Here is a 26,979-nt window from a genome sequence, read left to right on the forward strand (position 1 = left end):
TATGCAATATTAAAATGGGGCATCGACATCATAACTGTTTGTAAATCTTGCCCCTTAAACTGAATTAAATAAGGAAATCGCAATGCATTAACTCTGGCTATGACACTACGAACGGTACAAAAATGCGATAGCTAGAGTGAATAATGGTAAATACCTAACCTAGCGCATTTGATAGCTGTTTCTACTAGCATGCATGCGCATGTACTCTATTCTGAAATTGTGTGACATTTGAACCACTTATTCCATATGACGTCAACAATTCGTCCCAAAAGGTTACCCAAAGATTCAATTTTCGGATGTCTTCTGCTCCCAATAAATCCAACACGGTACCTAATCAAGTACATAGTCTCGTATTGATTTTAAACCCCGGCATAAGAGATTCCAAGACGTCGTAATGTATTAATACCATATTATATGGATTAAAGAAATACTTTTTCTTCTATTTTGGATTTTCTTAACCCGTAATCTCCAGTTGCCTATTATGTCCTCTACAACTTTGTCTCCGCAGCAGTTAGGGGCTTTAGTCGACATTCTCGTTCACCACGAGACTTATTCGGAAGCTGTGAGCTTTAAGAACCCTGAAGCTATCGAGAAATATGGGTATCCATTTGATCCTTCGGCTCGCGACGGAGGTAGTAATGCAGACGGAAAATCAGCATCTCCACTGCTACAACTTCTTCTTACTAGATTAATTCTTCCTATTCCTGGAGTCAGAGATCTCCCCTCCGAATTTTGGACTACCAAGTTCCGAAGTATTATGAGAAGATTTGGTGAGATAGAACTGTCAGAAAGCTACGATAAAGGGACTCTAGGTAGTAGGAAACGGTTGGCCTCAGCCGCCTCAGTCATTCACGAATGCATCACTAGGGGTCTATTAAATGGTGTACCAAATGATGAGCTACCGAACCTACATGGTCAATATGATACCGGTAAAGCAGAAGACCTTTCTAGGGCTTGGGATGATGTGGTTCAACATTTAGTCTACGGGAACTTGATCGATGAGTTATTCGATCACTTCACGAAGACTGCAAACCTCGAGGATCATTCACCTGCGGTTGATGCTGCCGTTAATCTCGCTATAATATATGTGGCTACATTTCTCCACCATCTTTTTGTCCTCTCGGCGGAAGGCCCCTATTTACTCAAGTTGATCAATAACATTCATGGATTGATCCCCTATACGGTAATTGGACAAACACTACGCGTCGGAAATGCGGGAACAATGATCAACGCCATGGTTAGATTATTTCTAGCAAAAGTCAGTGTCGGCGCAATTTCGAACTGGCTTGGCTTGACGCAGAATGCTTCAGATGGGATGAACCTCTTACAAAGGTGCGTACTTGCTAACAAATTGGAGAGAAGCTAACCTAATCATTTTTAGGATAATATCTCTAGTGTTAGAATGGGATACCAGCGAGTTTCGCAAGGCAATAGATAATATTAAGCGAAGCAAAGGTAGACCCGATGAATCGTGCCTAACCGCAATCGACGCACACCTACAGGCTTCTAGGGACCAACACGAATCACTTCGTAAATTGAGTAGGAGGAATGAAACGTCCATAATCGTAGCTATTCTAGAGGCCAAAGACAAGGCATCGCTAGAATCGCTGACAGAGGAGCAACATGCCCAATGTTTACAATATTATTCGGCTCAACTTGCGATCCGAGACAGGGAGAAAATTACCGAAGCTCTCTGCCGTCAGACCCCGGATTTAACTACAACTATCGTGCGAGATGTTGTGTCCGTCTTCGAACCTATGATTAGAGACATTCACAAGAGTGTTGACATACGCAAGCATCTTAGCTCTGTCGAAAGCTTTTTGACGGACTTAATAGAGACAAGTAAGCCAAAGCAGCGAGATAGCAGCAAAGCACAGAGCAGTACTACACCGCCATCCGTTGAGGATTATGTCGCTTTGTTAAGACGGAACCGTCAGTTAGCCTACGACTATCTACGTGACTTCGCTGAAGGGTGTCCGGACTTACGGACAACGTGGCTAAATTGGGCTAAGAAAAGCCTCGAGACTTTCCGACGGGCCAATCAAGATAGCAACACTTGCGATCCCAAAGAAATGGATAGGAACTTACAGGATCTGTTTGGTAAACTCCCATCTGACCGACAGAGTAGTGTCAGGGCCATCATCGATAATCACGTTGAATATCTCTCTGCATCAGAAAACGTATCAATAGTACGGATGCAGAGCATTATAGATGGCCTAGCTTCCTATGAAAAGAAAGAAGCATGTGGAAGCATGGGCGGTCCAGGGGTGTACATAACGCGTTGGCACTGCCTGTTGGATGAGACCATTGTTACACCAAACACACCAAGAGGTTTGCCAAGAAGTGGGAAGGACGTTAAGGGTGTAAAAGCTCTCGGAAAGACCGAGTCTGTCGCCAAAACAGAGACTTGGGACCCAGATACTCTTACTCGACAGGAGGAGCAAGCGTGGCCCGAACCCCCTGGTGTCTCAACTGTTGTTGATGCACTTGGCCCTCAATTTAAAACTCTAATTGCTAATATTTCAAGCAACGGCCTATCGCCTAAGTAAGAGGCATAGTATTACATAGATACAGGAACTAAGACCATAGCGAGATCCTATCTTATAAACGGTATTGTTACCCAGGCGGATATATACAACGGCAGAGCTCATACAAGGAAAGGGTTGATAGGTCAGAGGCGTTGGATACAATAGACTAGGATAGAGCATATTAATGGTTGAATTAGAGACTATGTAACAATCGATGAAGAAAACAAAGATGTCTCCAGGGGAAGAATGGTCACGAGAAGGGCCCAGCGGATGATAGGATTCAGGTAAGGCCAGAAATTAATGGAAATAATAATCTATTAATACACCAGACAACACGGAACCAATTGTTACTTCAAAACTAAACTGCTACTAATGCATACCCTAAACTCCCTCTTTTCACCCTTTTATTTCCAAACTCTGCTTTTTTATCGTGTTGTGAGGTTTATTGGCGAGTGACGAATAGTGCTGATAAGGATCGGTGACATAGCCTGAACACAGTTAATAAAGATGTAAGCTATAATATTATGGGGGAAAAAACTGGCAGCTTTACCTCTAGTGAGTACCAAAGCCTTTGAAGCCACCGAGAAGTCCAGAAAGCCCGCTCTCGTCCTTATCGTCCACCTTCTTGATCCTAGATCCCTCCGCAGCGCCCCCGGAGCCCCGGAAACCAGCACCCGAGCCCTCGGCGGCGATGTTGGATCCTTCAGCTGCGCCCTGCGAGCCTTCGAATCCAGAGTGGGAGCCTTCAGTACCCGATCTGTATCCCTGGCTACCGTGCTTAGAGCCCTCGTAGCCGGCTCTAGATCCCTCATATCCAGACTTGGATCCTTCGAATCCGGCCCGGAAGCCGTCGGCCTTGTCCAAGGAGGCCCTGTCGGCACTGTCGGCGCCGTTCTTGTTGTTGTGCGCGAGACCTTTCTTGGAAGCGCTCCTGTCAGCGCCGTAGTTTCCGGCCCGGCTGCCTTCACTGCCATGTTCGTAGGCCTGGTGTTGCTCCTCAGCGGCCTTGTGCCCCTGCTGGGCCGCTTGCTGGCCCTCAAAGCCAGCCTGCTGTTCATCGTTGTTGGTGAACTGACCCTCCTTATGAGCATTTTGGCCTTGTTGGCCGGCTACATGGCTGCCTTCGACGGCATGCTGCCCTGCTTTTCCGGCTATCTGGCCAGCAGCGCCTGCCTTTTGGCCACCCTTCACGGCTCCTTGAGCACCCTCGACGGACTTGTGGCCCTTCTTGGATTCTCCCTTAATGCCGGCACCGCCAGCAGTAACGCCAGACACAGTGGGAGGGGCACTTCGGGGGGCATTCTCGACGACCTTGGCACCGGGGGCTGCGAGAGCTCCGACGCCTGGTACCGTGTTGACTGGCGCGGCGTTGGCGGCTGCTGCAAGCAGGGTGATGAGAGCAATGATTGCGCGTTGCTGCATTTTGATTGATTGGGTTGGAAAGGGTTGGAATCTCGAAAGATAGAAGTTGAATAGTTGAATTTATATTTGAAATGTAAGTGGAAGACTAAATGAGTGACTGTGAATGAATGACCAACTAGTTTGATGTTGTTGAGTGAATAATGCCAATTAACTCGAGGATTCTGCCGGTTTTTGTATCTGAATGGCTCTCAATATGATTTCAAGGGAATGGGTAGCCCTGATTTTACTGCATACCTGTCGCCCCTTGATTCTCAGTAGTTGGATTGGATTGACTCATGATTTTGTAGTATGTCTCAGTTCACGCACGCACAATCGGCACTCGAGGGATCACTTCAAGACCGAGAAATCGCAATGTGGAATTCATTTATATTATGAAGGGCTATTCTATGGAGCAATCTTCGCTCTAGGTTCATAGCATACCGTCGCGTCCCTCCTTTGGTGAGTGATCTATTAAAACGGTTCTCCTAGAACTCACCGTCCACAGGTTGGCATGAGATCGATCAATACTTACTCTTAGGGGGTATTTTTCTATCGTCCCGAGTAGGATCATGATGGTTAAATAATTATCACCTATTTAGCTCACGGTATTATCTTTATTTAATTGCTATTCGGGAAGTCAAGTTTAAAATCTTTTTTATCATGGCATGATATCTGTGCTTAAATCCTACGTTCTGCTAATTCGTCTATCGCGCCACCCGGAATGAAGTCGCCAATAGTTGACAACAGCCCGTAAAATCCTCCTGTTGAATTGTTCAACTGCGATGTTTACGATGAATACATGCCCATATCCACCACAGTAAGAAAACTATGGCTGCAGGCGCACAGATAAATACCGCTATCCAGGGTGCAAGACTCCCTCCTCTGGGTGGCCAATCAAGGGATGCATGGGAGCCTTCCCTTGGAAATATCCCCTCGCACCAAGGAGAGGCGGCTCCTGGATCAGGGGAGTCCTGTTCTGGACACATGGCGCGAATTTTAAGTGGAAAAGGGGCCATAACTATTAACAATTGATACTAGGTAGTTGATCAAAATGTGGTTTTCTTTCTTCGCCGTTGTTGGAAGATATATAAGATTAGTGATTGCCTATATAAGCTTGGAAAATAACTTCGTAGCCCCTGAACAATCTATATTTAACTGTACAATACTTCTGTATTGTGGCGTGTTTTGGGTAGTTAGTCACAAGTACAAAGCCTTTGATACACTACTCACGTAACTACTTAAATTCGAAAGAGACTAATGTTCTTCTTTGTATATCAGCCACGTTGATTACACTTATGCTCTTATGTATTAAGCAAAGCATTGACTGCTCACTACGTCATTAGTTATAAATGGATTTCGACTCGAGGCTTTGAACTGCGACCTTGCGATAATATGTGATTTTATTACTTGGTAGATTATGAGTTGTGTTGATAGGAATATATACATCGGCAGATAGTAAATATTCCATGATTATAATACTAGTAACTGTATAAAACGAGTTACTATTGTTCTGTGAAGTAGATAGTCAAACGTATGCCACCTTTCTGATACATGACTCTCTTTTATGGTGATATTAGAAGCTTAAGTGAATAGACTTTATAGGACATATATAGAAAAGGGTTGGCTTCCCAAGGTTCCTTTTCTTTCCTTTTCCGGCGAATATTAATACACGCTTGTATAAGCTTTATCAAGTATAACTAACTAAACAAATTTATTTTACATGTCTTTGTTTGCACGTCGAGGGTGTCATGGGGAAATACTTGTGTACCTATCGACTAAAAGACTAGAAAAGTTGATAAGTTATAAACTGTTTGTTTGCTAACTACTTGTCCAATCAATATTTCTGAGTGAAGAAGGGTACAAAAGTGGGTAGTGCAACTCATGTGATACATCTGTGCTTTGTTTGTATATGTATATTTGCCGAAGATAATACACTACATAATCTGGGGACAAGCAAGGAACCCGGAGCGGTGAACATTTCTGGAATCTTATGCCGCACTGGCCGAATTGCCAAGTCAGTGGAGCGGAGCGTCATTGGATCCATGTATGTCATAAACGCAAACATCCTGGGTTATTGCAACACTTAAAAACATGGGCTTCCGCCTCACTTTGGAGAAAAATCTAGTTTCAATCTCCTAGGTTAAAGGTGTTGTTCAAAGTTAGGGTTCGGTCTATCTAAGACCAGCTCTCATATTGTGGCCGCTATGTTGTCTCCGTTGTTAACGGCCCTCTTCGTATCGTCGCTTGTCGCATCTGCCCCCTCTGGTCCTACAGGCAATTATGCACAATCACCACCGGTTTTCCCCTCACGTAAGTCTATATAGGCCCAAGTAGTCGCGTTGGTTTGGTCACTTATCTGTATTTATAGCACCTGGAAAAGGGGTAGGTAGATGGGCCGACGCGTACGATAGCGCCAGCAGTCTTGTAAGCCAGATGACATTAGAGGAGAAGGTCAACGTCACACGCGGCTTCACTCTTGGCGATAATACCTGCGCCGGTAACACGGGGACAGTCCCGCGACTCGACTGGCCAGGTATGTGCTTGCACGACGCAGGTAATGGGGTTAGAGCTACGGACCTTGTTAACTCATATCCGTCGGCAATCCACGTTGGCGCCAGTTGGGATAAGAATCTGACCTACCAAAGGGCCTTTTATATTGGCTATGAGTTCAAGGCCAAAGGCAGTGAGTATATAGAGAGCCTTTCATAGTCGCCTTAGGGTAGCTGACTTACATCTTATTAGTCAATGTCGTGCTTGGTCCCAATGCAGGTCCCCTAGGGAGGACTCCTTTAGGTGGTCGTAACTGGGAGGGTTTCTCTGTTGACCCTTACTTATCTGGACAGTTAAACGCGGAGACAATTATTGGCCACCAAGACGCTGGTGTAATTGCAAATATTAAGGTATGAGTACGATGCATAGCATTAGAGTATCATCGAGTTGCTAATTCCATCGTCTAGCATTTTATTGCTAATGAACAGGAGACGTACAGACGGCCATACTTTGGGGTTGAAGCTATTTCAGCAAATATTGATGATAAAACGCTTCATGAACTTTACCTCTGGCCGTTTATGGACGGAGTGAGAGCTGGTGTGGCTTCAGTTATGTGCTCCTATAATAGAATTAACAACACCTACGGCTGCGAGAACAGCAAACTCTTGAATGGTGTTCTTAAAACCGAACTTGCCTTTGACGGATTCGTACTCCTTGATTGGAACGCTCAACACAATCTTGAGAGCGCGAACGCGGGACTGGATAGTATGTCCTCCTACTTGCGAGCTTCTTAACTTGAACTATAGTTACTAACTTATGATATCAATAGTGCTTATGCCTGGAGGTGGGCTTTGGGGCAATAACCTAACCGAAGCGGTTCGTAACGGATCCGTCAGTGATGATAGAGTCACCGATATGGCTACTAGGTAAGAAAAAGGTCGACTCTTAAGTTAATTACTAGTCAGCTCAACGCGTTTAGGATTCTTGCAGCATGGTACCTTGTTGGCCAAAACGGTAGCAACTTTCCGGTCCCTGGAATCGGGATGAAGAATCTCACTTTACCTCATGAGCAAGTCGATGCTCGTACCCCTGAATCGAAACCGATCATATTAGAAGGTGCGATAGCCGGGCATGTTCTGGTAAAGAATAACGATGCCTTGCCTTTTAAGAAGAATCCGACTATGCTGTCTGTTTATGGCTATGATGCTACAATTCCTGATACTAAAAACACGGATAATCTTTTCCAACTAGGTTACACTTCTTCCTCAGAAATGGGCCAAGCAGTATTAGGCACAGAGAATCATTTCAACCAGGCTGCTAAAGGAGGTACAATTGTGACTGGTGGAAGAGCTGGTGCCAATGGGCCAGCCTATATCGACGACGTAAGTAGTTTAAAATTCCTATTCTTCGTTCTTACTAACTTTTATGCAGCCATTGAGCGCTATTCAGCAGAGGGCAAGAGTTGATGGGACATGGGTCAACTGGGATTTAACTTCACCTAATCCGGATGTCAATGCGGCATCGGATGCTTGCTTGGTCTTCATCAATGCTATTGCAACTGAAGGTTGGGATCGTGATGGGCTTCACGACGACTTTAGCGACGGACTTGTTTTAAACGTGGCCTCCAAGTGTCTGAATACTATCGTCGTCATCCACGCCGCAGGCATTCGCCTCGTAGATCAGTGGATCGATCATCCTAACGTCACTGCAGCAATTATTGCTCACTTACCCGGCCAAGATAGCGGTGAAGCCTTAGTCCAGCTCCTCTATGGAGAGGCTGGATTTTCGGGGAAACTACCATACACTTTGGCGAAGAACGAGAGTGATTATGCAGTATACGCCCCGTGTGGTCGCGGCCCGTCAAATACGACAAACCCGCAATGTGATTTTACTGAAAAGGTCTACGTTGATTATCGCCACTTTGACGAGAATAAAATAGCACCACGATACGAATTTGGGTATGGATTATCGTACACAACATTTACCTATTCTTCGCTCTCAGTCGAGCCCCTGATTATTACACCGGAGCCGCAAGGATCCTCTATTCCGAGTCACGATGAAGCTTTATGGAATATTGTGGCTATTGTTAAAGCAACGATTTCTAATTCCGGAGAGGTATCCGGCGCGGAAGTAGCACAACTCTACCTCGGCATCCCGAACAGTCCGCCCAAGCAGTTACGCGGCTTCGAAAAAGTTCTTCTTGCCCCAGGAGAATCTGCCGAGATCACTTTCGAACTTACAAGGCGTGATCTTAGTGTATGGGATGTTATCACCCAGGGATGGATCGTACAAGATGGCCAATATGATTTATATGTTGGTGCTAGTAGTCGGGATATCAGATTGACAAGTAGCATCGCAGTCTAGTGGGCAGCAATGCGCTTTGATACAGATACCTTAATGAAACAGATTACGATAATGTCCTAATACTTAGTGTAATAGTACCTAAGATATATAAAGAATAATACTCTTATTTTGGCTTCTGAAAGCCTCTTCGCTTCCGTAGTTGATCACATCCCTAGTCCCGTAAATATTCCTCAGGCTCTAGTAATGCATTCACGCAGCTATCCTTCCCACTGATTGGGTTGCACCGCACAGCTATTCCACCTTTGAACCGCGCAGAGTAGTCAACATGCCAGCGGCTAGTTAGCCCGTAGGTCGGGAAGTCAGTACTAACAATTTGAGCTCCGCTATCAAAAGCCGAGTCGCGCATGGACGTTGTATCATTACTTAGAATTGTGGTCAGTGGCTCATCCGCGCGTGTACGTACCCAGTAACCTGCGTGAACCTGCCTCTGGATATATTCTAGACTAGTCGCATTCCGGGGGTCATTTAGCTTCTGGAATACGCAGTCGTCGTACCCAGGTTTCGAGTTGGTGAAAATTACGCGGCCTTCGAGATTCGGGCGTCCGGTAGTGTAGACATCGCGGATTGACCCCGGTTCGTTATCCATTAGAAAGAAAACACGACCGCGAGCCGAGTCCAAGTCCGGCCATTCGTATTTTAATACAGACTGCTCTAATGTGTGGTTATCGCGCCTGAGATCATCCGCCGTGATAAGCTGTGATGGGGAGAAGACGGAACGAATCTCCTCGTCAAGATCATCCAAGAGCTCGCTATCGTTCCACGGAATAAGGGGAGCCCCACCTCCAGTCCCAGTTTCAGCAGTTTTGAACTCTAGCATAAATGGGATCGGCACATGATTAGGGTGTTCTTGAGACCACTTCTTCACTATGGTTAAGCATTCAATAAGTGTATAGCAACTAGGCCAAACATCGGCGTCTGAGACATGGAGAACCTTCACTCCGGGTTTGTTCATCACATCCTGTGGCGGCAACTCAGTTCCGGAGTTGCGAATCACGAGCGGTGTCGCGTACTTGCCCCCCTCCGGATCCGCGAAGATGTCAAGCTCGAAGCTGCGCACAGACTGGTACGAAGCTTGAACGTCAAGCGCCGCGTGTGAATAGTAATAATTGATGACGCTTTCAAGCAGCTGGGCTTGCGCTTCACGCGCCTCTAACGGGGATTCTCTATGATAAGAATTGTGTGTACCGATGACCTTTATATAATAAACCATATTAGGTTTCCAATCTCCATATAACCCAAAAAGGGATGTGTTAAGGGGTAAGTTGGAGTAGCGAAAGCCAGCCCTTACTTGGATTTGGTTCATTCGAACAGCACGAGACCACTTGAGGCCATTCTTGGTGTAGATACCGTCAGATATAGCGGGCTGCCCTATTTACATCATTAGTTAGAACGGAAATATTTCTACGAAGATAAGTTAATGGAGCTTTTACAGCATAAGATAATAGCGCCAATCAGAGCCGTCTTTGAGAACTAGGTTCACCGATCAGAAACCCATTTCGTTCTAGCTAAAGGTTGATACAAATGCATACCATCTTGTTAAATAATACGTAGTGGGAAGTCTAAGGGCTTAAGGAATGGGGAACAAATATATTAATATCAAAATCCTACAAATTCTAAGCCTCTCGACGATGGAATTTATATAGTTCACAGCACAGACTACAATACCTTGACGAAACACAACGCTACTAATTCACATTATCGGTGTTCACATTGTGCCAGTGAGTTGAGAACCGCATTCTACATTAACTATCGATATTGAGCTAGACCAATGAGCTAATAGGATAGACACTCGTGTCAAAATGCCAAGTTAAGGGAGCGGGGATGCCAACCATTGCCAAGTCTCTGTAGATGGGGGCGCCACATAGTAGGGCTGAAAGCGAGTACGAGATGATGATTCGAAAGTGATATCAAATATGCATATAGGTTTGCTAGAGTCTACCTCCAACAATATAAACACCAGTTCTTACTTGGATTTTGAAGCGTATCCTATTTAACTATAATAACTAGGTAGTAACTACTATATTCTCAATTTATGGTGATTAGATGTAGCCTTCGTAGAGAAGCAATTGGTCAACCCCTTCCATATAAATAGTCGAGAAGGAGAGCTACATCATAGCATGATAACAAATTACACGTGCCCAACTCACGCGAACCTCGGGCTTAATGTGTATGCCTAAGGTGTTCCAACTGTCTTATATTCCATATCTTTAAGGGAGTGTACTGCAGCAGGAAGTACTGCAAATCGGTTAATCAAAGAATCCGAAGAGTTTCAGTCCAACCGAATCGATAATTAGTTCCGAGTCCATCGGCCTTCTTAGACATAGGCTACACTTCTGCCCCCCTTGCTCCTATTATAAAAGAAGGTCAAAGCGACAACGGCAACTCCGAAAACGAAGGCTAAATATTCAAATACGTAGTCGGCCTGATGCATGATTCGGGATTAGTAAGTATCCTAGTTAGATGCTCTGATTGTTTTTCTTGGAATGGATTCGTGTTATCCCTCAAGTGCATTGGCATTTCGAACGAAACTTAGAGCAATGGAAATATTATAAATAGGTAGGTACTGACCTGCACTCTTTGACATCGACCTTTTGCATCCTGATCATCAGGCCTGCCTGGGCAATAAGTTTTACCGGCGAGGGTCCCACAGCCACCATTTAGGAGTTTATTTATAGCTCTTTCATAGATGCTCTCGTTATCATCACCTGTACAGCTTGGTATGGGTTTTAAAGCGACTGTCAATGCCTGACACAGAGTGATATTAGCATATTTATATCCACTATTGGACCTGAAAGCTTATATTCATCCTGCAAATTTACTTACAATGGCGCCAGCAAGGTAAAGCGCTGTAGCAACACCATCTGCTCCCATTGATACTATGCTAGGGATCTTATCGATGAACAGGGCGGCAATGCCTATCAGCGAGACTAGTATACCGAACGCGCCGCAAAAACTTCCAAATGAAGTTTCTGCAGGAGGGGAACCTTCGACTTGTTGCTTCGCAAGAGTCACTGAAAGACCTAGTACTACTGCACCGAAGAGAAGCTAAGCGCTAATGAGTATGATGATGTCTGGTATAGTGAGGGTAAATATTTGCGGGACATACCAAGAAGCCTCGAACCCCCAGTACTGCTAACTTGAGCATCGTGATACGGGTAGTAGAAAGAAGGTCGAGGTATTATGAAGAAAACAAGTATACGGGGGAGTTTGATCGTATGAGTATGGCCAGGCTACACATAAATTGCACTGAGGAAACTCCAAAAAGAACAAGACACAAGCCGAACAAAAAGGGCGGCTGTCCTAACCTACTAGGGATTCATATATATACTGCAATCACACGGGCTTGGCATATAGAGGACATTGACTCATTGCTGCGGTGATACGTAGTCTCGAACAAGATATATTGGTTTCGGTGCAGCTGCCTAGCCGCTGTCATTGTAACATTAAATTCGGGATGGACATGGGGGATTAAGTCGTTGGTAATTTTATTTCTGGCTACAATTTAAGGCTTGTACTTAATAAACAATTCTTACGGATGTGAATCCAAGTCGAAACAGTTCTAAATCATTGTATTACATCACATCTTAACCGCGTTGGGTTCTGGAAGAAAATAGCATCCTGCTATGCAAAATTATGATTACATTTTATCAGGTACCTAGCTGGGTAGTTATTGGCTTAAAATATACGATAGCTATGATATCTGGGTTTGACGGGTAGTGCCGACCTTGTTGGTTTAAATTAGAACCGTAGAAGGATCTGTAATACGACGTGCATGGTTTTATGGGGGATTATAAAAAAAAAAGCGGTTGGTTAAAGTATATTAAGCGATGTCTACAGTATGTCTGGAGGATGATAGACCTCACGATATGCGGGCCATCGGCCCCCTTCTTTTCAACAAACCCCACAACTCAAAACATTTTCACCAGGTAAAGATGCGTCTGATTCGCTAGAGCTGCAGCCTGCCGCATTCCCGTCTTGGCATGGCGAAAAGTCCTAGACGGGGTTGAACATGAAATTCTACCCAATACATGATACGTGGGTACTGAAAACGCCCGATAGTTATGGCGTGGTTTGGAATAAGGAAGGTCATAAGGCTGATCGGGGGAAGTAAACTACTCCATGTACAACTAGGGCGCAGCTTGGGGGCCAAGCGGTACCTTTACCTTAGGTATGTAAGACAGGGATCGACCGTGCTTTCATGTCTTTAGGTAGTTATTGAATACAAAGTGCCTATTTATAATCCTTGCAACCTGAATCAACCATTCCATGTCGAGGCCGAAAATCCTATTGGCAAAATAATAAGAACAAGAAACAAGAAACAAGAACCATAATCTACCACATTCGTCTCTGCTCTCGAGTTGAGTCCATGAGCCAACCCAGAAGAGTCTGCTCGATCGATGCCATCCCGCGGGTATGTCTCCTCAACTGTTCCTTAGTTAGGTGAGTCGACCTGCCAGCTTTGGTGCGATACCAAATGGTGTCTTCTATTTCCGATCGAACCATGGCGTTTAGCAGTGAAACATGGATTTGGTGGCGCTCACTTTCAGCTGAAGCCTTTGATAGGGATTCGTTTGTCTCGCGTGTCACGAACTCGGGCCAAATAAGCGCCAGGATGTCGTCTAGAGATTGTCTAAGCCCCATGCCCATATGTTGATCTCTATGCGCCCGATGTCCAGCTGCGTCTAAAGGCACGTGGGCGAGTGTTCTTTGCCGGCATAAGACACATTCGTCGGCAAGAGCATACCGAATATGCGATCGAATATGTCTCCATCTACATTCTATACAGCTTTGCGGGTCTCTTGCACCTTCGGGGATCGTCAGGGGAAATGTGTCCCGGATTGGATTGTTGCCTTCAACTGGAATTAAGGCCGGCGGGATGGCGTGGCCGCAGCCCTGATATGCCATTCTAAACCCACAAGTCGGGCAGACGAGGTCTGATCCTTGAGCTAAGAGGCTCCTGATGCATCGGTCTCCAAAAACATGACCACATGCAAGAGCTACAGTCCGTTCGATATCATGTTTGATATAATCAACAAAGTTTCGATGTAGTTCGAGATGTTCCTTGGGGGGTTCGATAGAAGAAGTATATTCTCTGGCGCTCTTCGATATATCCAGTTTGCTCTCCTGGCAGATCGCGCATACGCTTTCTATGGCTACGCCCTCCGTGTCGCCTTGAGTGTCGAGGAGTTGTTGGAGGTAAGGGAGATAGTTGCTTCTTTGTACTTTCGCCATGGTATTTTGAAAAGTCTTTATCCTTCTGGTCCTTCTGGTATATCGTAAGATGATGTACTTCGACGGACGCGCAGGCGCAGGGACGGCCTGTCGAGTTGCATTTGTATTCCGGCCAAAATAATACCAAGGAGGTTAGAATTCACATGTCATACCGGACAGAACAAAGCTTCTTTTTTGACATATAGATAATTAGGCATAAAGATCATAGGTAGTTCTTTGGGCCACAATACAATCCCGTTGTAATGGATGCGGGGGGATACTGAATCGTGTTTGCGACAATGACGCCCGTCAATAAAAGCATACAGAATCATAGTCGCCTAATAAACCGCCTAATAAATGGACCAATGCAGTAATTAAGCAACCATCCACATGCAACCACGTCAGCGCGTCGTAAAGTCCGCCACGCTTGTTTAAGTACCTTAGGAACAAAGTTTGCCGCCTTTCACAACCTCAGACTCCTAAAGACACCAACGAACCATCATCTACAATATTTAAAATACTTCGTGCAAAATAGTTCATATTTTTCAAATTCTTCCAAGATCTAGCAATGTTAGTTAACCTGTTCCTGAAACGATTCTTTATTTTTCCGAAAATATCTACATCCCCTAATCAACCTAGAACTTAGCACTGGTACGACTTTTAAAGGTGGTACTTTTAGAGTACATATAACAGCGTAATGGTTCCTCTTGAATCATCATTACAATATAGCTACCTTTCTAGTAGTTGCTTCGGGTTTTAATTCTCGTTAGGTGTTGCACTTAATTTATTAGAATAACTAATGAGCCCAAGGTCAAACAAATCCCCATGGAATCCCTGGATTAGGTTAGGTACCTCTTATATGTTCCTAAAATCCCACTCGAAATATCTCTACATCAATCACACCTCTATCTAAGTAATACTCTGAATGTGTGGGCTAGGTAATAGCTTCCAAGTGATTACTATCTCCTTAGACATATTCTCCATTTCATTCGTTTCGTGTTCCATCTCTTCCAAGTCGTCTATATTGAAAATGTTAGAACCCTCTGGCCCATACATAAGCCAAGGAAGAGGGGACGCCTTCCAAGCCGGGAAGCTCCTATGTTCCTTAGAGCATATAGTCCATATGAATAGTACTACGGTCAAGAGAGCTAATGACGATGGGAATGCGATCCATTGCCATTGCACCTTTATGCAAGTAGCATAATGGAAAACTTGGCCAATTGCGGGCTCCGAATAGTTTTTGTCGCCATTAGTCCGAATATAAGTAGTCAAGGATTCTGATATGTTTGCAAACATATCTTGAACGTGGTTGAAGTCGATACGGCCATAGTCATACATAAGGTTTATAATATCCGATCCATCAAAATTGCTAAGAGTCATGCCGTATTCAACGCTATTTTCGCCAAATCCCCTCAAGGCACCTCCGAAGTGTGTGCCTATAATAAAAGGCCCGAAGCTGGATGCAAAACCAGTATCCATGAAATATAAGCACTTCCGGGTAAGAAGTGAATTAGTCATATTCATAGTTAATGATTTGCTTGAATAAATATCGAATGAGACGTTGTAAGGAAGCCAGCGGTGGGTTTCGTCGACAACATACCCATAGCCTCTCAGTGTATTTTTATCTTGGGGCGTAAGGCACTCAGTATCTATAATACCAAGCCCTCCGTTTTGTATAGGATCTTTGCCCCATACCACATCGTCTGATTGAGTAAGTAGATGCTCAGTCAAGTGACCTGCTTTTACTGTGGAATTATATATCCTTACACATGGTTGGACTGCACAAGTAGCTGCGCCGTATCCCCTACAGCGCCATTTATTAACCGAAGTCCCGTTCTCACAACCCTTCATAACTTGTCCCGTGGACATGTCAATATGTCTATCAGAGAATGATGTCTTTCCAGCTAGTATTTTAACTATAATTCTCTCCGGTCTTTTTGGCCTTTTAATGTCGTTGTAGTTCTTAGCAAAGAGGCTCACTTTAGCTACTTCGACTCCATTCTGCTCGCAACTCTCATAAGGAGCAGACTTGGAAATATTGATTGAATACGTGACGTTTAGACGCGAGGGCCCTGTTTGATCGTTTATCGAATATATTCCCTCAGGAAGACTGGATTTGATTATAATCGTTTCATTGTAATATGGCTCTACGGTTGAGTTCTTAATAGGAATGTAACTCGTGTCAATAGTAATCTCATCCGACGTATCTTCGCAGTAGCTGCAGTACCCCAAAGTGCCGTAAGATTCTGGAAACGAACAGTTTCCAGTTGCGCAGTCGGGATATAATCCGTTCCCTAATTTTGTAATTCCTTGTGAAATAGCCGCGTCAATATCACGGCCAAATGTTCGTACCTGAAGCTGATCATCAAATTGATTTGTACGAGCCAATGTGGCTATTTTATCAGCAACTACTGTACTACAGTCGTAAAGGCCAATAAGCTCCTGGATAAAAGGATCGACGCCAACAGATAAAATAAAAAGAAGTCCACCTAAAGCCGTTAAAGGATGGCATAATCGCTGTGCCCAAAGCAATTGTAGTGATCCCCATGGACCTTGGCGCGCATTATCGTATCGAACGAGGTCATAAATCGGACGCCCCTTGGAGAACCAAACCCATTGAAACTGGCCAATGCATGAGGCAACCACGAATGTTAGGCCAGCCTTTAGTATCATGGAGTAAATCGACAACAATGTGTTCATAGATATCCGAAGCGGCCATTGAGGCAAAGATCGACCATCATATGGATATAGCGTAGCTAGCATAACCAAAGGTGATGCTAACACAAGGACGCAAGACATAATCTCCCATTTCCAAAACCTCCAAGTGTATAATAGGATTTCAAGCCCAGGCGTCTTAGCATGTTTACTTGAAGTCGTGTATGGAGAAGCTTTATGTGATTTAGGACGATTTGTAAAAACCTGTCTATATCGACCAGAAGTGGTTTTCAAATGCTGGTGATCGGGGTTTTTATTTTGGCCGAAATGTAGTTGGTTTCCCGAAGGCATATCTGGTATTGGATTCATAATAAAGTACAGTAGGCTTCAGATACGAAGTATTAAAGAGAAGTTTGAAGTCTTAGGATAGTCGTCGCAGATTGATGAGTAAACTTAGGTAGGTCATAGTTAGGTAAAAAGCACAGATTCTCTGCATGGAAACCGAAAAATGTTTCAACAAAATTATTTTCGTGTAACTGAGTGGCGCTTCTATATATCGAAGAGCATGTACTACATTTGCCACCTGTTTTAGACATTGGGGGCACTCAACTACTGCCGTGTAATATAATAGGGGCAATGCTACGGCTTGGCTGATAGTAAAGATAGATGGTGGAAAATGACTAGAAACTGGCAGCCCTAGAATGTGCCTGCTTCGTTCAAATTTAATGACAGTACCGTACCAAACTCCAGGAGTCTACTGATATTGAACACGAAAGGGGGCTTCATTAACTACCTCTTACCCCAAATAACATGGTTAAAAAGCACTTAGGGATGAACAAAACTCTGCACTGTGATGCTAACTATTTTCCGATAAAAAACTCTCATGGCCTCCAGATGAAAGCCTAGCTAGAAACTATCTTCCGTCCTGAATAGATACACTCGGTAGGTAGGCTACCTGACTGCTACCTACACGATAGATATCATAGTTAGGTACCTATATATGCAACATGATAATGAATTTATTCTTAAGCGTACGGCTCCCGTATAGCCTCCTCCCTATTAATTTATCTATCATCAGCATCGCCGTCCTTGAATAATGTACGAGTCTCGAGATAAGCCTGCTAAAAGATGCTTGTCTAAAAAAAATCGAAATTACTGATGAAGAAAATATCGGTTTTTAAACAAGATTGGGATCTCATCTAATAGCCTTTTAACCTCAATATAATGAAACGATCTAAGCATCTTAACCCGAACTTCAGTAAGACGATCCAAGAAGTGGGTTGTACGAAAATGTTAGTTGACCGTTATAAGCCTAAACTTGAAGGTTTTCTTAAAAGATCTATTTGGTAGTTTCTCCTTGACTTCGTCTCCGGCACTACCACATTCTCACTTTTTCCTCTACTCCTAATGTCGGCATCACCATGACTATAAAAACATCCCAGAGCTTTCCACGGTTGTTTCGAAATTGCGAGAATCCAGATACATGCTGTGTCAGCGAAGGAAGTTAGGTATATAAGGGTTGCAAGGGGCGGGAGATAATAGCCACTCATCGAATCCTAATTTCTCGGGTAGCGTCTCGTTACACTACGGTGAGGGGTTTACATGGCAGTAAATGTCCATTGATCACGAAGCCTGCTTTGCGACACCTGCACCGAAAAATGGCATGCGAACGTCGGAGTTAAAAACGTGGGTTGGATAGGTAGGGATGCAGTTGAATAGTAAAGAGTCTACAGTTAGGTACTATTGAAGATCTTGATCACATGCTAATAATAACAGAAGTCTCTTTCAAGAGTTATGTCCATACAACGTATTTACTACCTTTGACCACAGCTTGTAGTACTTGAGGAAGGGAAGTCCAAACGCGTTCATCGTCCTTCCTGGATGAAATACTTTTTTATCAAATTACTATATACCTATTAAAATATTTATCTCATATTTATGATAGTAACATTAAACTTGGATCTCATTTTAATCCGATACTTAAAAGAATTAAATATTCCATTAAAAGCGAACCAATTGAAGAAATTGCAAAAAGTCTTTAAGCAATGAATGGGCTCCCGCCTGTCTTGCACGTGGCTTTTCCTAGATCAGATGTTTTCTACCTAATGAATAATAGGTCCGATTTATACTCCGTCTAATAGTTCCGGCCATCTTTAGAGTAGGCCCTCCCATCTTTAACTCTCTTTAACATCAATGTAAGTTTAGTCTGTCTGTCAGTTTACTCAGAGTCTCAGCGAAACTAAGCCATTCCGTAGAATATAACTAAAAAAAAACCTAAGCGCCTCCCAACTAAACTAAAAGCTAATTTTCGCAACATTATATGATATCGAGAACAACATTCTACAGTCATACTCGGTTGATAGGTTGAGAGGTAAGCGCTGTTCATAATGTGTCTTGGGCAACTTATCTACTCCACTAAGAATGCTACCTGCTATCCTCGTCGATCTTTTCCTTTATTGGTGCTTATCGGCACTTTCGCGTAGATGACTTGCAGTAGATCTCGAATCAGTCTAGCTGTTAAGATTGCAGTTGAAGATCGTTCCTTAGATTTAAATAACGGCAATGCGTACCTAACCTAACCTAATCTAATATACATAGACTCATAGAAAGGGAGTGTCACGTGTGAGTTAAGACATGTAAATAATTATCTGAACCATTATCCGAACTATATTATGCGGCTTTAGGCTCTAGGTGCAACCTATATGCAAGTTAAACCATGATTCAAATTTAAATTCCTGATTTCGATATTGATGCAAGGGGTTGTGACCCTCCGTATTCATGCTGTCACACACGACAGCAGGAGCTACGCTTCGAGCCGAGCCTCTCACTACAACCTGCCCCTTATTTCTTTATACTGTGGCGTTTATAAGTCACTCGGTATATATGACAGCTGATGAATGTTTAAAATTCATGTCAGGTACACGGAGTAGGTCCTACCAATCATATGTTCTTGCAGGACAACCCAGATCCGATAACTCAAATGCCACCAGATAAGTGCCTACTTGCATCTCTTAGGGCGGACAGGGGGGGGAACAGACCGCGGCGGGTGGCTTTTTCGTATCCGTCCTGTCAACAGACTGTGAACACTATTTAAGCTTGGCAATAGACTCGCATGGCACAAATCTTGAATAGAGAACGGACATTGCGTGCGGCGCTTAAGTGTTGCATCGGATCGAGGGAAAGCCACCGAGCCCATAGCGATATTGGGGAAATATGACTGGGTTGCTAAACTTACATCGCGTTTAAACTTCTCATATGAACGATGCGCATGTGGACGATTTATATATAAAGCACCTGCGTTTGGCATCAAACGAGGTAATCCATCTACTATTCTACTAGTTATACGACAGTTTCTCTAAATATTTACGAAGAACTCTTTACGAATACCAAACTGTGAAGCATCATTGGGTTATTAAGGATTCATTCGAGCTCAGTATACCGTCACTTTACAAGTACACAGACATGTTGCCATTTCTGTCATTGGCGGCATGCTGCCTTTCATTATCCCCCCTAGTTTCTGGGGCAGCAATCAGACGGGAGTTGGTACCATTAGATGCGACCAAAGTAGCGGTAGATGCTATGATGGCGTTATACGATGAGAAAACAGGCCTTTGGGATCCTAACAATACAGCATCGTCTTGGTGGCAGAGCGGTGTCGCTCTTTGGGCTCTCACGGAGTACATGGTTAAGTCGGGATCTCACGAATATCTCCCCCAAGCACTAAACACAGTCCAAATCCAGCGGGCACCTCTCAGCTGGTGGCCGGATGGAGATGGCGACTTCCGCGCTGACAGTACTGATGATACGGCCTGGTGGGCGCTCGCAATGACTAGTCTATATGAGCTCACAGATGACGAAGAATACCTACTCATTGCTCAGGAAGATGAGGCCTACATGTACAAATACTGGAACACGACAACGTGCTCGGGTGGGCTTATTTGGAGTATTCCAAGCCGGACTTATCATAATGCCATCAGCAATGAGCTTTACCTAGAGCTTACGGCTAAGCTGCACAACCTCGTCCCAGGAGACACGACATACCTAAACCACAGCCTACAAGAGTGGGAATGGTTCAAGAACAGCGGCATGATCAACAGCGAAAACCTTGTTAACGACGGGCTAACGGACGACGCCGCCTGTGTCAACAACGGAAGGACAACATGGACATATAACCAAGGAGTGATCCTAGGCGGCCTCGTCGAGCTATACAAAGCTACTGGGGATAGTTCGTACCTCGACGAAGCGCAACGGATAGCAGATGCCACAGTCAGCAGCGCGCTACTAGTTAAGGACGGAACCCTGACAGAACCCTGCAGCAGCGAAACAGAATGCGAGCCGAACGGCACATCGTTTAAGGGCATATTTATCCGGGAGCTGGCTAAACTCAACGCTGCGCTGGATGACCACCCCTATAGCACTTTCATCGCACAAAACGCTGTCACTGCGTACGAGAACGCGCGGAACGGGTCTAATTTTTATGGTTTCCAGTGGCAGGGGCCGTATGATAATGTCACGATCGGCACTCAGGAGGCTGCGGTTCATCTTTTGGTCGCAGCATATTTATAATAGTTCGGAAGTAGTTGAAATTGTGTTCAATGAGATGGAGGTAATGGCGGCGATTCTGCCCGACTGCATTAGGATGCGATACATTGGGGAAATAAAGCGTTGGATTTATAATAGAGCAGATGCATAAAGTAGAATCTGCATATATTGTTATTCGCATATTGTTGTTCTCTTGGCCATAGGGAGTCTGGGGCGAGCGTTAATAAGGGTCTGGTAACTGGTTTCCGCAGTGATTGCCTATTGAGGCTATTTGGCGTAAAGTTATGAACTCAGATACGAAGTAAGATACCAATGATCGGGGCTTTTTGACGGAAAGTTAGCTTAGGTCTTAATAAAAGTTTACTCTCACTTTTCTTCCCATTGGTCCTGAGGTCATACAACCGACTATGTAGGTGTATATTTATACGCTCTTCCTATCAGTACCAGGAGCAAATCATTGCTAAGCCGGCTACTCATAATAACAAAGCAATATCATATGTAGTATGTGTCCCTGGGAGGGAATTTAAAGCTAGGTTAACAATTGGTTGTCTGATTGGGCAATCAACAAGGCAAGTAACTTTTACTTGGTCGCCCATTTATCTACGTTAGATATCTATATTAATTATTAATGATAAATACGATGTTCTTCGCATTTAATAGCATTGCTATACTTCCTAATCCGAGATCTACAACTTATTCATTGGATAAGGCCTTGACAGTAGCAATGACGCAGCAAATCCAAGTTGCCAAGTCGACCGTAAGGCTTCGCCATAAGTCAAAGCATCTTTACTGGGGCCACCCTAATGGGGACCACCTCAAAATTGCAATACATTTGTAATAAAGTTTATATATAAATTATTATATAATTTTACCAATATTTAATTTATTAAAAAATAAAATATATTATTTAATTCTTTATTTTTTAAAGATTTTAAAATACTTACTTTTTTAGTTTAATTGCGTTATATTGCGGTAATAAATAACGTTTTTAAAGGTATATTTTTGCGGTAAATGTTTAAAAATTACCTTATTTTAAAATATTATTTTACAAATTAAATATTAAATTGTAAATTATAAGAAAAATATTTAAAAAAACGTTAAAAATTATCAAAATATTAAAAAAAAAAATTAGCCTAATAAATTATTACGTTAAACCATATTAGCTATACGTTACTTTTATATTAATTTAAAGATATTATAAAAAAATTATTAGTTTATAATTACCGGTTTAATATTTTTAATAAATATTAATATATATAATTTTTAATCCGTTATTTTAATATTAAATTAATTAAAGTTTATTTAATTAATTATAAATGCGTTAATAATGCTATAGCCGATAATATTAATATATTTTTTAACCGATTTAAAATTTCTTATATTATTAATATTTTTATTATATATATTTATAATATAAATAAAATAAAAATAATAAAAAAGGTTAAAAATAATAAAATAATTATTAAAAAAATTTATAAAAAATATATTATTATTAAAAATTATAATAATAAAATTTAAACGTTAATTATTAAATACGTTAATAATAACGGTAAATCCCTAAATTCTTTTATTATATATATAAATAAATATATATAATAATAGTAATTTTTTAATAAAAATAATGTTAGATTTAAAAGCTAACATTTTATTACATTTTTTAATAGCTAAACTAATAATAATATTGTTTTAAAATAATTTTGTAAAGTTTTTTTACAAAAAATAAAACTTTTAAATTTCCGGTAATAGCGTTTATTAATTTTTAACAATTATAGTAATTATATTATAATAAAATTCTTTTAAGAATATTTTATAAATAAAATTTATATTATTTTTATTTTAATATATTTATTTTATATTTTATAAATTATCGATATAAATATATTTTTATTAGTAAAACAAAATTATTATTAAAAATTTATTAAAATATATTAATTATATTATATTTTTATTTTTAGTAAAAAAGAATTTATTACGGTTTATTAAATAGTATAAAAAAAACGTTTAATTAAAAATAATATATTAATTAATTAAAAAATTATAGAAATTTATTTTAAAAATTGTAATAAAACCTTAAATTATTGGTTTATAATTTAAAAAACTTAAATTATTACTTTAATAATTATAAATTTAATTATTAATTTTAAAAATTTAATTTTATCGAAAAAATGGCTTTAATACTTTTAAAAACACTTTTAAATTTATAAAACTTTAATATTTTAATAAAAAAATTAATTAAAATTAATATAACATTTTTTAAATTTATAGTAAAGTTTTTATTTAAAAAAGTTAATAAAATCTTTAATAATGCTATTATAAAATTAATAATAATAAAAATTTGCGTTAATTATTTAAAAAAAATACTAATTTAAATAAAACCGTAAAAATAATATAAAATATTACCAAATTTTAATTTAACATTTATAAATATTAAAACTATTATAAAAAAGAAAAAATAATTAAAAACCTAAAAATTAAATAATATAATTATAATTAACAATTTTAACGTTAATTTTAAAAATAAAACTTTATTAATTAAATCTATAATAAAAAATTATATTATTATTAAAATGTAATAAATTATAAATTAATTAAATTTAATTTAATTAAATATTATTAATTTAAAATAGGTATATTTATTTTAAAGGTTTAAAAATTTGAGGTGGCCCCTATTAAAGTGGCCTTAATAAGGGTGCTTTGATTTATATGGATATAAATCTAGCTGTTTAGCTCGGAGATATTCTTCTCCTTTGCATCTCCCTGGATAACTCGAATACTAGGAAGGATGAGTAGAACCCATAATATGGCGAGACATTTTATGAATCGGAATGCATATAGTGATTCGTATCTCTGATCAGGGCACGGTATACCTATGGTCTTGATACTACGCGACTAGAGGGAGGAAAACTGTGTCCCTCCCTTGATTGCGTAATAGACAAAGGGCTTCCTGTTGTAACATAGTGTACTTTGTATAAATGTAATTATTGGCAAGTTGGTAAAACCGAATATTGGATGCAAGGGATTGTACCCAATGTGGCACATGGGCAACCACTACATCAATTAAACCCCGACTTAGGTCGCATGATCTCTATCATCGAGGTATACCGAGTTAACTTATAGCTTTTTTAAGAGTTTCAAGTTTTAGATACGTGTACTCTCGAATAATATTAGTTATCATTGCCCGCTACGGCTTGCCAAAGCCAAGACTTCATCATGGGTATTGTCCTATCTATACGTTGTCCGTGGAATCATTTCTTTGCGGAACTTCCAATTTTGTTTGATTGTCTGATTAAGCTTCATTATACATGTAGCATCTCTTCACAATAAAAGCTGCTTCAGAACTATCGCAGCTCTTTTAGGCATCTTAGATCTGATATTAGACTTTGATTCATTGCCTTGCACTATCAAGCTTTAATGTATTAGCACGCTCTAGTATCGCCACCATTTCAGAATGTTGCGCGGACCGAGCAATATCCAATGCGGTCTCTCCTGACTTATTCCTTATAGTCAAATCAACACCATGTTTTAGTAGGACCTCAGCACTTTCTCTGGAGTCCCAATCCGCGCATAGAAACAGAGCAGTTGGGTAATCGTCGTAGTAGAAATGGTTGACATCAGCTCCTTTTGAGAGCATATATTCTGCCAGTTTCGTATTTGAACACGCATTCGCCCAGAGAAAGGGGTCTCTTCCGTTGTTACCTTTGATATGCATGTCGGCGCCACTGTCTATTAAAACCTTAGCACATTCGAAATACTCCTCGTCGCCCAGGCCACTTAATACTACACCGCCTTGAAACATGTTAGTGATTTAGGGTCAATAGGGGAAGCACATCCTCACTACTCACCATCGCCTGGGTAGACATAATTAATATTGGCACCGCTTTCTAGTAGAATGCGGGTCATCTCAACGTCTCTTAGTACCCTCGCAGCAATTTCTAATGGGATATATCCATTGTTGAAGAAGGCTGCCATCTTCTGGTGAGAGCGAATATTTTCATCAAGCCTATCCTCCGTCTCTGGTGGTAGATAATCGTCCTTATTAGCACCATGGGCTAACAATAACCGAACAGCTTCTTTTTGCTGTTGCATCATCGCCTGATATAATGGAGGAAGGCCTAATACATACCAGTTAGTTTCGAACACTTCAAATTTCGTGTAGTAATTACCACTCACCATATTGGTCTCTGGTATTTGGGTCGAACCCTGCAGAAAGAAGAATCTCAAGACTCTGGAGATCGTTGGTTTCGAGAGCTCGATGGACAAGGTATGGTCCAGAGGCTGACTTGTTGAATTTTGGCGCCAGGGTTTTAAGTAGTGGTCTAATGCCGGGTATCTCTTCTATCCTTTGGGTCAAGGGGAAAACCATGTCAGTGGACCCCGTAAGAGAGCATCCCCTTTGCACCAAGACGTTTGCAACGGTTAATGCTTCGGATGAGAGAGCAACGTTTAAAGGAGAACGTAACTGATTGTCACGCGCGTTGATATCAGCACCATGGTCGAGCAGGAGTTGGGCAATCTCCGCATCATTATATATGGCGCAGAAATGAAGCACTGTTTGGCCATCTTGCGTTCTCTCAGCCGTCGAATAACCGCTCGAAATAAGACGGACAACTCCATCGCTATTCCTAGTTCTAACTGCTTCAAGCAAAGTGATTGGCTCTACTAAGAACGGACTTAGGAGTACTTCACTAGATGCCTGCGAATTGGATTGATAATCTAGCGGAGACAGGGGGTTCGGGGGCTCTGGCAATTGATCGAAGTACCTGTTCAAAGCAAAGGCGGCGTCTGTTGATTGAGATATGGATTGACGCCGCCCTTCGAAGGCCGAAACGCTCGCGACATCATCTTCCATCCTCTTTCGGACTCTCTTTCCGCTATCTCGATTCCGAAGCTGAATAGAAAGCTTCTCGTAAACCTTGTTGACATCGTTCTTGATCTCATCCTGGCCTTTTCCCTCGAGGAATCTGCGATTGGCTTAGTATGGCTTGAAGAATATGGTAGTTATGATAAGAATCCAGGCTCACGAACCCATTTATTACTGATATTGTGATATTCAAACTTGTTTTACCCTCCTGAAGTCTCTCCCTCAATGCTTTGATTTCACCTTTCCGCATCACCCAACCAACCATCCTTATCGGACTTCTTCTACCAGACCCTTTTAGAGGCGCTATAAGTATACGGATGGATTGCATACTGTCTTGGCATAGGTTAATACACTCCGTTAAACTATTTTCCAGTGCAAGATCCTCTGATTTTAAATCGTATTTAGCGCAAATATCCTGGAGAGATCCAAGCACCACGGAAAGATTCTGCACGTCGCGACGAATATGAAGTATCTCCTGAGGCGCATCGGTCATCTCTTGAATTAGCGAAATAAGGGCTCTTGATGTAGATAAAGCAAGCCCAGCGACGCCTATGACGCTAGCAACCATTGACAGCGGATCGGCCATATTGATTGTTGGAATTATATGTAAGATGGCTGTAAGATGGCTCAATATCGTGATTTAAAGTATAGGTAATTATGATTCAATGTGAAATTCCACTGATTCTATTCCAACAGACTCATAATAAACAACATGCAAGTGGACTCGTTGAACGTTGAAGCATTACTTAATGGTCGCAGGGCTTAGTGGAAGGATTGCGGCAGCGCCACTTTCCTGTGGCATTAGGTTGCCTCATTCACATGGTTACATTATACTATTTATATCATTGGTTAAATGCGGCTGAGAAAATATACCTAGCTTGCTACTAGGGTCAGCGCATAAAATGTACATGTATTTATACCTAATGA

The 26,979-nt window shown here is 41.7% G+C and overlaps 6 protein-coding genes across 6 annotated transcripts; 3 read left to right on the top strand and 3 right to left on the bottom strand.

Annotated features, from left to right (window-relative positions):
• Window positions 1–481: 481 nt before the first annotated feature.
• Window positions 482–2,549, top strand: GL218_04666 (uncharacterized protein; the record flags this gene model as incomplete). Its single annotated transcript, XM_033581286.1, has 2 exons — window positions 482–1,332; window positions 1,382–2,549. 2 exons carry the CDS (start codon window positions 482–484, stop codon window positions 2,547–2,549), a joined length of 2,019 nt encoding a protein of 672 aa, XP_033435138.1.
• Window positions 2,550–3,080: 531 nt separating this feature from the next.
• On the bottom strand, window positions 3,081–3,950 carry GL218_04667 (uncharacterized protein; the record flags this gene model as incomplete). Its single annotated transcript, XM_033581287.1, has 1 exon — window positions 3,081–3,950. One exon carries the CDS (start codon window positions 3,948–3,950, stop codon window positions 3,081–3,083), a length of 870 nt encoding a protein of 289 aa, XP_033435139.1.
• A 2,183-nt stretch (window positions 3,951–6,133) lies between these two features.
• Window positions 6,134–8,783, top strand: GL218_04668 (uncharacterized protein; the record flags this gene model as incomplete). The annotated part of the gene is made up of 7 exons (XM_033581288.1): window positions 6,134–6,239; window positions 6,298–6,612; window positions 6,672–6,829; window positions 6,887–7,184; window positions 7,249–7,345; window positions 7,399–7,801; window positions 7,851–8,783. The coding sequence occupies 7 exons, from the start codon at window positions 6,134–6,136 to the stop codon at window positions 8,781–8,783; spliced, it is 2,310 nt and encodes a 769-aa protein (XP_033435129.1).
• A 151-nt stretch (window positions 8,784–8,934) lies between these two features.
• On the bottom strand, window positions 8,935–11,928 carry GL218_04669 (putative acid phosphatase protein; the record flags this gene model as incomplete). The annotated part of the gene is made up of 4 exons (XM_033581289.1): window positions 8,935–9,975; window positions 10,072–10,151; window positions 11,603–11,828; window positions 11,890–11,928. 4 exons carry the CDS (start codon window positions 11,926–11,928, stop codon window positions 8,935–8,937), a joined length of 1,386 nt encoding a protein of 461 aa, XP_033435130.1.
• An 8,183-nt stretch (window positions 11,929–20,111) lies between these two features.
• Window positions 20,112–21,215, top strand: GL218_04670 (uncharacterized protein; the record flags this gene model as incomplete). The annotated part of the gene is made up of 1 exon (XM_033581290.1): window positions 20,112–21,215. The coding sequence occupies one exon, from the start codon at window positions 20,112–20,114 to the stop codon at window positions 21,213–21,215; it is 1,104 nt and encodes a 367-aa protein (XP_033435583.1).
• A 3,361-nt stretch (window positions 21,216–24,576) lies between these two features.
• On the bottom strand, window positions 24,577–26,638 carry GL218_04671 (Ankyrin-2; the record flags this gene model as incomplete). Its single annotated transcript, XM_033581291.1, has 4 exons — window positions 24,577–24,977; window positions 25,034–25,303; window positions 25,362–26,162; window positions 26,383–26,638. The coding sequence occupies 4 exons, from the start codon at window positions 26,636–26,638 to the stop codon at window positions 24,577–24,579; spliced, it is 1,728 nt and encodes a 575-aa protein (XP_033435582.1).
• Window positions 26,639–26,979: the final 341 nt, after the last annotated feature.

The sequence above is a fragment of the Daldinia childiae genome (genome assembly GCF_008694065.1).
Source record: "Daldinia childiae strain JS-1345 chromosome Unknown Scaffold4, whole genome shotgun sequence".
Taxonomy (NCBI): Eukaryota; Fungi; Ascomycota; class Sordariomycetes; order Xylariales; family Hypoxylaceae; genus Daldinia; species Daldinia childiae.